The sequence below is a fragment of the Chrysochloris asiatica genome, unplaced genomic scaffold (genome assembly GCF_000296735.1).
Source record: "Chrysochloris asiatica unplaced genomic scaffold, ChrAsi1.0 scaffold00042, whole genome shotgun sequence".
Lineage (NCBI taxonomy): Eukaryota > Metazoa > Chordata > Mammalia > Afrosoricida > Chrysochloridae > Chrysochloris > Chrysochloris asiatica.
The window spans coordinates 14,936,224-14,950,167 of record NW_006408560.1 but is presented as its reverse complement, the minus strand read 5'-3'; the positions used below and the strand labels follow the sequence as shown (position 1 = coordinate 14,950,167).

The following is a 13,944-nucleotide window of genomic DNA, read 5'->3' as shown; positions in this document are numbered from 1 at the left end:
GTGAAGGCCTTGAGGCTCCCTGAAATCCATTCCAGGGGTGGGTGGGGCTGGGTGGTGAGAGGTTAGGTAATGGGTGACTTCCCTAAGAGGCTGCCCTTAACCTGCCTGCCTCCATCTGGAAGGGAAGCGCTCTGACCAGGCCCAGCTGAGCTGTCACCCTCCCTGTACTAATTGATGCAGCCTCCTAATTGACATCACAAGGAGGCAATTAAGCCCAATTAGTAAGCAAGAATTAATTAGTGCTCAGCTTCCCCCCACAGCCTCTGGGCACCCCCAGGGTCTTCATGAACCTGCTGCCCACCTCCTCCCTGCCCCCAGGGAAGCCAACTGCCACGTGTATTGAGCAGGGCAAAAGTTCATATTCCTTCCTTGCTCTCCCAAAAATCAAAGGCCAAGTACTGTGACTTATCTCAAGACTCTGCACCATAAGACTGTCTCCCAGTCTTTAGAACTTACCATCCCTGACAACCCATAATATTCACATCACCTCACAGCTCACAAATACTTGCCTACTATCTCATTTCTTCTCCCTGAAACCCTAGAAGTATGGCACCTGCATTATCATCCAGGGCTCAGAGAGGATAAGTGATTTGTCTGAGATCACACAGCCTATTTTAACCCCAGATCCTGTAGTGTGCTCTCTTTCCAACCTGCTCTACCACTGACATACATATAAGTCCTTCCTACAAGCTCCCCTCCATTATTCCTGATGTAACATAGTGGGTGGGTAGGTGGAGCAGGCATGGTACACATTTTTTCCACTTGCTGCACTATGCTAACCACACAGGTTATCCCATTCAATCTTCATTTGCTCCTTCTAGTTCATCTACCTGACTGTGCCAAATTCAAGAAGACTTTTCTGGAATCTTAGAATCACAGAACTGCTCTCTTCCACTAACTCTTTGACCCTGGAGAAACTGCTTCCTTTCTATGGGCCTGAACTGGTAGATTTTTCAGGCCCTTCCAACCTCCATCCCTTCTGCTGCAGGGGGAGAGATGGTGAAGGACTAGACACTTACCATTTTTGAGCCATCTGTGCCTGGGGGTGGGGCGGGGATACCCCTTTGCTACTGAAACAAGAATGAACAAACCGAACCAGCTGAACAAGAATGAAACTGTCTTGACAGGGACTGGGGGAGGCCAGGAACTCCCAGGGAGAATTGAGAGGAGTTGGAGGGGGGTGTCAGATACCATGATCATCACACACCCCCTGCACACAAATATACACATACACACACACACTGTCCCAGGACTAGGACAGAGAGAAAGATGTAATGGGGGGAATTGGACAGGCCAGAGATGGGGCCTACTCTCTTGAGCTTGGAGACAAATGAGAGGTGACCAATGAACAGTTTCTGTTCCACCTCAGGCCATGTAGTTTGCCCCCTCCCTCTCTCTCAGTGTTGGGCACACATAGGGCAGCACAGGCAGGGAGGCTGGAGGAGACGGAGGCGTCCCTTCCTTACTCTTCCTGGGTCTTTGCTGCACTCTAACACCCATGTCCTTGTTCTTCCTTTTCTGCTTTTTTGGGTCTCCCCAAGTATGATTGTTGTTATTGTTGTTAAGTACTGTGGAGTTGGTTCCGACTCTTAGTGACTCTGCACAGGGTTTCCAAGGCTGTAAATCTTTACGGGATCAGAACGCCTCATCTTTCCCGCAGAACTGCTGGTAGTTTCGAACTGCTGACCTTGAGGCTGGCAGCCCGACTCGTATCCACTATGCTACCAGAGCTTCTTCCAAGTATGATTAGAGTCAGATTAATCTGGTTCCTATACTGGCTCTACTACTCATGTTTTAGCCATGTAACCCAGGCCAGGTACTTCAGTTTCCTCTTCTATAAAATGGAAGAAACTGACTCCTGAAGGCTGTTGTCCTCCCCCTTAGTTCCTTCACCACAGCACCAGGCAGGGCAGAAGCCCAGGGCCTGCAGGGAGGAGGAAAGCGTGCAGAGCACAGAGTAGGAGCATCTGGGCCCGCAGCACCCAGTCCCTCCGCAGCCTTCCCTTTCCTGTGGTGAATCACTGTTTGAAGTTCCTGGGGACCCAGGAGTCCCTGGTTTGCCACAAACACTACCATTGTCATGGAAACCAAACCTCCCTTTCCTCTCTCTCTTACTGATTTCACCACAAAGTCCCCCACACTGAGTCTAGTAGCTTGATTCACTGATTGACTTAGCCACCTCTGGTTTTGTGTCCCCACCCTTATCATCCTCAGCCTCACTCCCTCCCAATGTCCCCACCTCTTCTCAGAAGTCTCCATCCCCTTCCCTACAAAGTCAAGTTGTGCTAACCCTAAGACAACATCCTTATAGGAGAAGTGAACAAGAGTCAGCCCAGTTTCTTGGGCCCTGAAGCCTCGCTCAGGCCTCAGGATGCCCATCTCTCCAGTTCAACTGAGACCCCTGAATGCTGGGCATAAGACGCACAAGGGAGGTGGCCATGAGCAGGGACCAACAGGCGCTGGTGCCACCTGCTGGCTCAGGACGGATTAGCCCTGCCTTCTCACTGGCAGGCTTGTCCAGACTAGCCCTGAGAGTGGCAGGAAGCCCTGGCTGTGTGTTCTCTGAGGGGACACATACAGTTATCCATATCATTTATTCATTCATTCATGCACAAATATTTACACAGTATCCACTTTATGCCCAAAATGACTCTTGCCTACATGGAATAAAGAAAGTATGAGGAGTAGCCATGGAGAAGTTCAGGGTGTCAGGGAGCAGAGAACTAAGCATCTATCCTAGTCTGTGGTTTTGGAGGTCTCCCTGAGGACGGGATGGCTAAACTGAGTCCTGAATAATAATAATAACTACCGATATTTATTAAGCACTTTCTGTGTACGAGACGCTATGTCAGTACTTTACATGTATCTTCTGCTAATTACACAACAATCCCATGAGGTAATTGCTACTATTACCTTCATTTTATAGATGGGAAAACAGGTTCAGAAACTTTAAGCAATTTGCCTAAGGCCACCCTGGCTGCACTACAGAACACAACAGAATGAAATGCTACCTAATCCTCCTTTGGAGGATTCCCAATGATCGGTTGTGAATGGGACCACTGTGATTCATCGGGTTTTCACTGACTGATTTTCGGAAATAAGTTGCCAGGCCTTTCTTCCTAGTCTACCTCAATCTGGAAGCTCCACTGGAACTTGTTCAGCATCATATCAACAAGCAAGCCACCACTGACAGATGAATGGCGGCTTCACATGAGGTGCACTGGCCAGGTCTCCTGCATGGGAAGCAAGAATAGTACCCTGCCTGTAGCCCATGTTTGGAAGACATTTTTGACCTCCACACTACAGGCTCCCTGCTTGAATAAACCAAAACCAAAAACAACTGCCACTGAGTCACTTCTGACTCATAGCCATCCTATATAGAGTTTCCGAGTCTTTAAATCTTTATGGGAGCAGACTTCCTCATCTTTCTCCCGTGGAACAACTGGTGGGCTTGAACCATGGACCTTGCAGTTAGTAGCCCAATGCCTAACCCACAGCACCACCAGGACTCCTTTCCTACTTAAAAAAAGGAGAAGAAAATAAGTTCCAGAGGAAGCCCAGACACAGAAACCACTGTCCACATAGACAGAAAAGGAGATATGGGCAAAGGAGACCGAAAAGACGCCGTCAGGGAGTGAAACAATAGCCAAGGAAGGAGACACCAGCAGGATCTGAGGTCAGCTATGTTAAACACTGAGACGTGACATAGTTCCTATCCTCCAGGAGTTCTGGTCAGTGTGAAAAGATGGGCATAGAAAGACAAAGAAACCAGAATAGATGTCCCTGTATACCAACTGAACAGGGATTAAAGAGGTCAAATTGATAGGCCTTGAGTAGTCTGGAAAGGCTGCCTGGGACAGATGAGTAGTTACCCATCTGGAAGAGTATGGAGGTGTCTCAAAGGACTAAGAAGCCTGAATCTTGATACATGAAATGGTTGGAAGTGCTGGAGAAATAATGAAGTCCAGAGGAGTTGAAGTTTAGAGCCTGCCCTCTAACTCCAAATCTCCTGGGAAAACTGTAAGGGCATTGGAGCTAAGAAGTGTCTTGGAGATTATGAGGTCCAAGCTCCTCTATGCTTGGAAAGCCTACAGAAGTGAACTAGAGCTAGCATTAGCTAGTTCATACCTCTTCCCAACTTTGCACAGTCAGTGATGTTATACTGTTGTTGTTTGTGATGGTGGTGGTAAGTGCCATTGAGTCGGTTCTGGCTCATAGCAACCCTATATAGGGTTTCCAAGGAGCCACTGGTGAGTTTGAACCTCCAACCTTACGGTTCAAATAACCTTGCCGTCGAGTGGTTATCCTACAGTGCCACACCAGGACTCTGATCATGTCTTGGGAGGCTGAAATAAGCCATGGCAAGAGATCTACATCACAAGAAGTGGCAAACTCCACAATCAAGGATCTTTTCTCTTTGATTATTAAACATTTACCAGCACAGTACTGTTCTGTACTCTCTTGCTTCCACTTTGCAGAAGAAGAAATTGACACTCAAAGACTCAGAATCACAACAATTTTCTTCCTTTAATTTATTCAATCAATCATCCAGTCAACATTTACTGAGCACATCCTCTGTGCTAGATGCCAAGAGCAATGGTGCTGTGGGTTAGGTGTTAGACTACTAGGTGGGTAGTTCAAACCCATCAGGCACTCCATGGGTAAAAGATGAGGCAGTTTGCTCCCATAAAGATTTACAGTCTCAGAAACCCTATATATCGTTGCTATGAGTCAAAATCAACTCAGTGGCAATGGGTTGGGTTTTGTTTTTTTCAGTGGTAGATATGTCCACTTCCCTGGGGGAGCCTTAATCCAGTGCAGCATACAGACCATGTACACAGGATTTGACAGCACCCGGGCCTAAGTACTAACTAACATCAGGTTACAAGGCAGAGTTGAGAGGAGACTGCGTGGTCAGGAAGGTCTCCCAGAGGCTGTAACTTCCAAGCTTAGGTCCAGAGAATGAGTGTGAAAGAGAGGGTTCCCAGGCAGAGGGAAAGGCCTGGAGAGTGAAGATGACTGGCTTGAGCATGTATATTGCTTTGCATTCTCCAGGGCCTACTATGTGCAACACTCACTTGCCTGGCAGTGACTGAGCAGGAGGGTGTACCTTTTTAGTGACAATCCCTTCTGAGTCGTCTGTCAAAAATTCATGGCAGTGAGTCAGGATCATTATTGAGCTCCTGCTATATATGGCCCTCGAACTAGTTGCCAAAGAGGGGAGGAACCCAGGGAACAGACATTACACAAACAGCAACCCCTTGAAGATCAGACGAGGGAGGGCTGGGAAGGCCTAGGCATCTGGTTGGGTTGTGGAGGAAAGGGGAGGATTGGAGCTGGGTATGGAGGGTAAGATGTATAGAAAAGCAGAAGGTGGAGTTGAATACTTGTATGTGTGGGGGACAGGGGTTGGTATTTAAGAAGGAAGTGTAGATGAGCATGCACAGAAACATTTATTGATCACCTACTGTATGCCAGGCACTGTGCTGGGAATACAAAAGTTGATTAGGTCCAGTCCCTTGAAGAGTTCACCATGTCTGGGGGAAACAGAAAAATATAAATAGGCAGTTACAGTACAGTGTGGTGAATGCTTAGAGTCACCTAGCAATGACCAGGAGCAATTTTCCCAGGGAAAACAATGTCTAAGTTGAGTCTTACTCCCACTTTGAAGAAGGGTGAAGGAAAACAGAGGCGGGCAGCATGACAAGCCTGGGTGATGAGAACATGGTATGTATGTTCACAGACATAAAAGAAGGGCCACTGGCTAGAGTAGAGAATCTGGTGGCAGGGTAGAGAGTTAAGGTGAAAGGGCAGAGGTAAGAGACCAGGCTGGACAAGAAGGCACCGACAAGAAGAAACCGTTAAGGAGGTTATAAACCACCCACTAAGGAGAGTTTGGTCTTTAATCTAATGGCAACAAGGAGCTATTACAGGGTTTTAAGCAGGAGAGTTTAATGATCAAATTTGTTTTTTAAAATTATCTCTTTATCCACAGTGTGGAGAATGGGTTAGAGGAGGCAGGAGAACGGCTCATAAGCAGGGCAAGGAGATCAGTTAGAAATGATGATGGTTTGGATCTGGATGGTAGCAATGGAGGTGGGAAGTTGATGGATTTGGGAAGTTGAGAGGACTTGATGATGGAGTGTGTGGGAAGGAGTCAGGAGAAGGGGAAAAATCAAAGGTTTCTAGCTTGAGTAACCAAGTGGATGGTGATGCCATTCTCCAGAAGTTGAGGAAGCTAAGAGAGGAGAGGCTTTGGGCTGTTGGGGGCAGAGCCAGGACCCAACTCAGGGCTCCTACCGTGTGGCTGCTGGGAGAAGGCATAGAGAAGGTGGGATAGAGGAAGAGGAACTTGGGGATGGAGTGAGACAGAAGCAAAGGGAACAAAATAATAGTAACAATAGCTAACATGTTGCTAAATGCCTGTATACCAAAACTCAAACACACTGCCATCAAGTCTCATAGTGGCCTTGGTAAATCTTTATGAGAGCAGATAGCATCATCTTTCTCTCACAGAGCAGGTGGTGGGTTTTGAACCGGTGACCTTGTAGTTTGCAACTCAATGGCTAAACCACAGCACCACCAGAGCTCCTTAAGTGCTCATATAACTCCAAGTAAGTTCTCAGAACAATGTGACCATTCTTTCTAAATCAGCTACCTCGAACTTTTCTACCTCCGTATCCCGCTTTATTTTTCTTTAAAGCGATTATCACTAGCAGAAATTATATTATCTACTTGTTTACTAAGGTGTTCTGGCAGCATAGTGGTTATGAGTCAGGTTGCTAACCTCAAAGTCAGCAGTTCAAAACTACCAGTGGCTCCACAGGAGAAAGATGAGGCTTTCTGCTTCCATAAAGATTTACAGCCTCAGAATACCTGTACAGGATCACTGTGGGCCGGAACTGACTCCACAGCACATAACCGACCAACCAACTTGTTTACTATTGGCCTCCCTCCTGTTCCCTCACTTCCACCCCCTACTATCAGCTCTGTGAGGATAGGAACTTGGTCTGTCTTTTACTCCAGTGTATCTATCTCTAGTGCCTAGAATAAATTTAAATCCTTAGAATTATTCCTCCTAGGCAGATAAAAGAGACAGTAGGGAATTAGGGAGTCAGAACCAGGTCAAAAACCAGAAAACCACTGCCATTGAGTCAATTCTGATTCACAGCAACCTTGTTTAGGGTTTCAGAGGCTGTAAATCTTTGCAGGAGCAGGAAGCCTCATCTTTCTTCTTCCAAGCAACTGGTAGGTTTGAACTACAAATCTGGTTAGCAGTCCAGTACTTATATATCAGGGCTTGCTTCTTCAGAACCAGGTCAGTTAAGACTCAAATGCCTATTTCCTTAGCCTTCCCCTGTCCAAGGGACTTGAATGGGAAGCAAGATAAGAAGCAGGTCTTAAGTACTAGAGGGACTCAAGACAACTTAGGGTACCTAGCCAGACATATGAGTATGCCTGGGTCTCAGTCATGTGGGTTCTCACCATGAGTCTTATCATCACCCACATATCAGATGCCCCCACCAGAAGCCAAGAGTAAGGTGGAAGCTTGGAATGGTACCTGAGGGGGCAAGGCGGGCCAAGGAGCCCTAGCTGAGAAGTTCCTTGACCTTAGGGTCATAGCTTCCCTCAGTAGTTAGCCTGCAGTGCCACCTGGTGGTGAGGCTCAAAGACCATCCAAATCCTCAAAGACCCCACTCCTAAGGATCCAGGTAAGCTGGCCACCTGCCCAACCAGCAAGTCTTCCTGGGTACCCCTAACAACAACCTCCAGACATCTCTCCCTTTGAAAGAACTCATGAATCCTTCAAAAACTCCTCCAGATCTATTCTTCCAGGAAACTTCCCCAAACAGTTCCAACTTCGGGAACTACTCTCTCCTTGGCCTCCAGGCATTCATTGGGTGTTTGTCTAACTCCGGGGTCCTAGGCTCTGGGATCAGATAGATCTGGTTTTAACTTTGAAATGAGTCTTCATTTACTGGCTATATAACCTTGACAAGTTACCCTCTCAGCCTCAGAATCCCCGTATTTAGCAGAGATGACAAAGTTGAAAAGCTTTAAACGAGATCAGATCTGTCAAGACCAAGGAAACAGTCTTGCACCGAACAGGTACTCAGGAAATGACAAGTCTTTCCATCCCTCTCCCCTCCTGCATCCTCTTCCCTTTCCTGAATTTGAAGCAACACAGAAGGCACCAGGGAGTCGCAGGACCTGTGTCTCTGGGCCTCGGTCTCCTTCTCTGTAAAATGAGGTCACTAGATAATTGATGAAGATGTTCATTCATCCACTTATTCACTCAATGTCTATGCCAGCTCTAGCCTTCTATATAGTGGATAAGTCTTTTATATCCATCCATTCATCTGAGAGCTTTTGAAATCAGCGCCACACTATGTCGTCGTATGCCTCAGTATCCTTTGATAGCACCTAACACAATGCTTGGCACAAGAGAGGGCACTTGGAAAATAAATTCTTCCTCAACAACCTACCAAGGGCATGTTTACTGCCTTCCCCTTTCTGCCCCAAGAGAACACCCAACCCTAACTGGCATCAGGCGCTCCTCTGCCTCTCTCACCCCAGCCCGAAACCAGAGCTGGCGCCACTGGGTGAGGAATCTGGGGACCAACTGTCACAGCTCCAGTATCAACTGCCTCCTGGACGCCTAAGTCCAACCCTGAGTCCCTGTCAACCAGCTGTCCTGGGAGACCCAGGTTCTGTCCCAACCTCTCTGAGCTGCTGCCCCTGGGGAAATGATGCAGTGCAGGGGCCCTAACCAGGGGAGTTGCTGGGGTGTTTATCTATCTAGATTCAAACCTCAGGCTGGCCCTTCAAGGACCTTGGAGATCAGGGCCACAAGGACAGAAGGACCCACGGTAACCTACTGCTGTCCCCTCCAATCTCAGTAGTTCTCCCAATACCCAATGACCATTTTCACCCTCACTTACTCCTCTCTGGGTCATGGAGTCTAATGCCCATGTCTCTCTGAGGGCAGGGATCAAATCTGATATTCTTTGGTATAGCTTGCAAAATTGTACCCAATACATTTTCATTGGTTGAATTCAATTATTTAATGAGTTGAGTATGTTCCAGGAACAGTGAGGAAAGTGGTTGTACCCTGAGAAGGAAGGCTGGTGATTGGGTAGCAAGGTGGCCTTCCCACAAAGAAGAGGTATTAAGAAAATTTGTTGTTGTTAAGTGCCCTCAAGTTGATTCCGACCAATAACATTACAGCCCCATAAAACAGGCGAGGAGGCTCAGCTGACTAGGACAGATGGAGAAGGGGTCTGGAAAGAATAGAGAAGAGAGATGAGATAACCTTTCTAAGGGCCAGCCTGTTTGGAGAGCAGCCTCAGTGGGCATCCTGCATCTCCCCTTCCCCAGGAGACCTGAGAATCAAGTGGGGGAAGGGGCAAGAGTTAAGTGTGTGCCCCATTGCTATCATGTGTCTGGACAGCAATTACCAGTACCCAGAGGAGAGAAAGGACACTGCTCCATATACAGACAAGTACACAATCAGGCTCCTCCATGCCACTCCTGTCCTCCAGGCTCCACAGGAAACCTGGGCCGCCTCCACTCTCAACTAGGTCATCTTTCCTGCCCACAGCCATACACACACAGACACCCTTGTACACAGACATATACTGCACCCATAGCCAACTCAACAATTCAACAGGGTATTTTGTTCTCCAGGCTGAAGGCCAGAGTCTGGCCTATGTGTGTGTGCACGCAAGAGAGAGACAGAGGTGGAGTTTGCCTGCATTCCAGTGCTCAACAGGAATTATTTTTGGAATTATCTGCTGTTTGGGATGATCTTATTTTGGCAAGTCTAGACCTAGAGCTGACTTCAAGTGACTCATAGTGGGTCAGGATCTTCTCCCGTTCCTGGCACAATCTAGGAGATCTATAGCAATTGTTTGACTGAATGAACGGATGAAGGCATGAATGGATGAATGAAAAATTAATTAATGAAGACCACAATCTGGTTAAAGACAGCTGCAAGTGGTAAACAACCAAGGCCAGGAAACTAAAAGGAAAACAGAACCAAGTGCTGTGTTAGGGACTTGTATGATTATTTCCGTCTTGTTGTTAAGTGCTGTGGAGTTGGTTCCAACTCATAGTGACCCTGTATAGGGGTTTTGAGGAGCAGCTTGGTGGATTTGAACTCCTGACCTTGTGGTTAGCAGTGCAGTGCTTATCCTACAGCACCATACCTTAGAGATGAGGAAACTGAGGCTCAGCATTAAATGACTGTCCATGGTGGCAGAACTAATAAGCTACAGAGGATGTTTTTTCTTCTTACACCATGAAGCTTCAGAAATATGTCACATTCAACACACACTTGCTGAGTCTCTGCTCTGAGTGGGCTGAATGTTGAGCACTGAGGACCTCCAAGGTCTTGATATGACACCTACACAGTTTTCTGGTCAAACGGCTAGAGTGGGAGGGAGGGTAAGGTAGGGGAGCATAGTCATCTATTTCCAAGGAAAACTATTTAAGGCTTTCTGTATTCACTTGAATAAATCTAGAATGGTGGGCAGGAAAGGGATCACAAAGAGTGTTCATAGATAGGACCCTAGTTTGGTCAGCACTATTGTTAATGGGTTCCTTGTGTGGCACTGTAGGATAATCACAAGGTGTTGTTGTTGTTAAGTGCTGTCGAGTCGATTCTGACCCATAACAATCCTGTATAGGGTTTCCAAGGAGCAGCTGGTGAGCTTGAACCACTGACCTTGCAGTTCAAATAACTTTGCAGTCTGACGCATTAACCCACAGCGCCACACCAGGACTCCAACCGCAAGGTAGGCAGTTCAAACCCACCAGCTGTTCCTTGGAAACTCTATACAGGGTTGATATGAATCAAAACCAACTTGATGGCATTTAACAATTATCAATGGGGTTTGGGGAGAAATGGGGTCCACTGAACAAAGGAGGCCTTTGTTCGATGTTTGTCTCAGGGAATGTCTGAAGGATTCATCAGAACTCTTCCTCAAGAGTCCCACACTTAAGCCCCACCCTGGAGTTTCTTCTGCTGCTGGCACACTCTGGAAGTCCCCACTGTGGGCAGATACATGTGACACTCCCCTGCGTGTACACTTAAGCGCACTCACACACAAACACCTTTCCTCCAGGGTATCAGGGTCCCATTTGCCTCTATCCTACCAGGGAGCATATTTGTGTGGAGTTGCAGTGGGATTTTCAGGATGGACATGTGGCACCTGGATCCTTGTTGGATCAGTGATGTGGGTCCAGCAGGGACTCTCGCCTTCCCCAAGCCTCATTCAGCAGCTGTCCCCCTTCCCACTCTCACACACTTGTTTCTGCCCTTTGTTTTCCTCCCTTAGCCAAATCCCCAAGGCTTCTTTGGTCATTAACCTCCAGCTTTAATTAGCTTAGCAAGGAGGAAAGTAGTGGCAGGGCACATTCAGGGCTGGGTGTCTGGGGGGAATCTCATTTCGGTGGGGACACGAAGGCTCAAACCAGCTGGTAACTCCACAAAAATGCTTAACACACAATAAGTCCCATGCAACTGTTTGCTATGACTATTAATGTAAGAATCACCTGGTCCAGAGTAGGAACTTTTCTCCCAACAAGTCTCTTGGCCCCCAGGACAGTTCCCCCATTCCAGAACCCTGGGGGAGACAGTGAGGAGGCGAGGCTCAGGATCCTATTCCTGTGATTCTTCCTCTCCCACTCTTGCCCAACGTGGTTGGTGTAGCCCAACTTTACAATGCAGCTTGTTGTTAATTTTATGTTAAATCCTCAATCCAGAGGGCCACCCCTCCCTAACCCTGGGGCCTTCTGGAGTTCCTCTGTCAAGGTTCTCCTTCCTAGAATTTCTGCTTAGTAAAGGAGTCAGATCCTTGCAGAGTGCCTTCCCTTAAACACTCCTAAGATCCTCCCACCCACTGGTGTGCAAATTCACTCTTCCCAAGAATCAATTTAGGGCACTGGGCTGTGCAGTTCAGCTGTCCTCAAGGCCTTACAGACTCAGTCTGTGAGGTCATCTTATCCATTTTCCTGTCTTCATGTTGGACTTCCCCTCAAAAATCAGTTCAGATTTTTCGGTTTCCATCCAGAAGAAGACATCTCATCTCTGTAGCTTACCTACTCTTTTGGAAAGTCCTTCTTAAAGTCTGACCTCAGTCCCTCAAGCTGCAATGCTTATTGTTTTCCCTTTTGAGAAAGCCCCACACACAAAAAGAGTAGCAAAAGAAATGTTGAAGGGGGTAAGGAGAAAATAAAAGACTGCATTATGCTCCAACTTTCCCAAACGCTTTCTAAAAGTATCCAACTGTCCAATTCAAACCTTATTTCCACTTTCACCAAAATACTGGAGTCACCAGGACAGAATTAATGGATTTGCAATGGGGGAGAGGTGGCGATGGAATGATGATAGGAAGATCACTTCCGTGAGGAAGACTGGGTCCTCATTCTACCCTTATTCTCGCCTCCCTCCTTCTGTCGCACCCAAAGAAAGCTCAAGGCTTTCACTCCAAATTGTTAAATAACAGTATGCCTTTCCCCCTTCTTCCCCCCACTTCACAACACTTCCAGTCCTATTCAGTGACCAGAGTGACAGGAACGAACTCACCTCCCTGTCGGTGCCTCTGAGATATCCGAGACTGGGGGGAGGGGTGGTTTGCCTCTTGGGGAAGAGGGGACCCCGTGCTTTGCCAGGGGGGTCCCATCCTCCAGCCCGGCACCCCATCTAGGCCCCCACAGCGCACAGAGCGGAGTTCTACACCCATCGCAGCTGCAGGCTTTGTCTGCTCTGCCGAGAACCTCTTCCCGCGGCCGGCAGCCGGGATCGACTCTGGGAGCTCGGGAGGGGGGAAGCGGAGAAGGAGGGCGGTAGGGAGGGGTAAGATGAGAGAGAGAGAAACAGAGAAAGCCGCAGTGACCAAGCTGGGACCGCTCCCGCCCTCTCGCCCCCTTCATTATCATAAGAAAGAGGGTCCCCGGACCCTTTGGGATGGGGTGGGAGGGGGACGCATTGTTTTAGTCTTTTTCAAATCCGTTCAGTTTCTGCACCCTGCCCCCTCTCCCAATGCGCATTACTAGAAAAAATAGGGACCTCGTTTCCCATTCCATCCGCTAGCTTTGCCTCCTAGCCCCGGGTAGAGATGGAAGGGCACATCCCTATCCTCCTCGGGTCAAGGAATTCGTCCCCGGGCCCCGGAGGGCGGGAAACTACAACTCCCAGCATGCCCTGGGCGCCCCCGGCGCGCCCCCCTCCCGTCAGTTCCATGCTGCTCCATCCAGTTCATTTAAAACAAAAGAGTTTGAGCGCTGGAAGGGGCTGGGCTCTACTGGGGGCCACTGAGCTCCGCTTCTGGACTGGGACTCGGTGCGGAAGCCTAAAGGGGGCGTCTGGACGGCGGGGCCTAGAGACTCTGGGTCCGAGGCGGGAGGGGTGGGGGCAGAGATCCCGCAGCCCCCCGCCCCCCGTCACCCCGGGAGAGGAGAGGAGATCTGCTTTCTTGGTTTTGCCTCTCTTTCCCCCCACCCCCACCCCGGGGGCTGGGGCGTGGGGAGTCGGGTTACAGGGTGCTTGGGGAGGGGGGTTTAGGGGGAGGGTCTATCTTTCTATCTCGCTTTCTTCCCCCCTCCCCAGTTCTTTGTTCCCCCCTCCCCACACACCCCCCTCCTCTCCTCTCCCCTCCCCTCCTCTCTCCTCTTTTCCCTTCCACCACCTCTCTCTCCCTCTCTCTCTCCCCCAGCTTTTGTTTCGCCATGCCTAGTCTAGTGGTATCTGGAATAATGGAAAGAAATGGGGGCTTTGGGGAACTAGGATGTTTCGGGGGAAGCGCTAAGGACCGAGGGCTGCTAGAAGACGAGCGCGCCCTTCAGCTGGCTCTCGATCAACTCTGCCTCCTGGGTTTGGGGGAGCCCCCCGCCCCCACGGCGGGCGAGGACGGGGGAGGTGGGGGGGGCGGCGCCCCCTCG

The 13,944-nt window shown here is 48.8% G+C and overlaps 1 protein-coding gene across 1 annotated transcript in view; it reads left to right on the top strand.

Moving 5' to 3' along the window:
- Window positions 1-13,731: 13,731 nt before the first annotated feature.
- Window positions 13,732-13,944, top strand: part of MEX3A (mex-3 RNA binding family member A) — a 5,242-nt gene continuing 5,029 nt past the window's right edge. Inside the window, exon 1 of the mRNA XM_006861730.1 lies at window positions 13,732-13,935. Within this exon, the coding sequence (XP_006861792.1) occupies window positions 13,732-13,935 (204 nt within the window). The remainder of the gene's footprint in view (window positions 13,936-13,944) is intronic.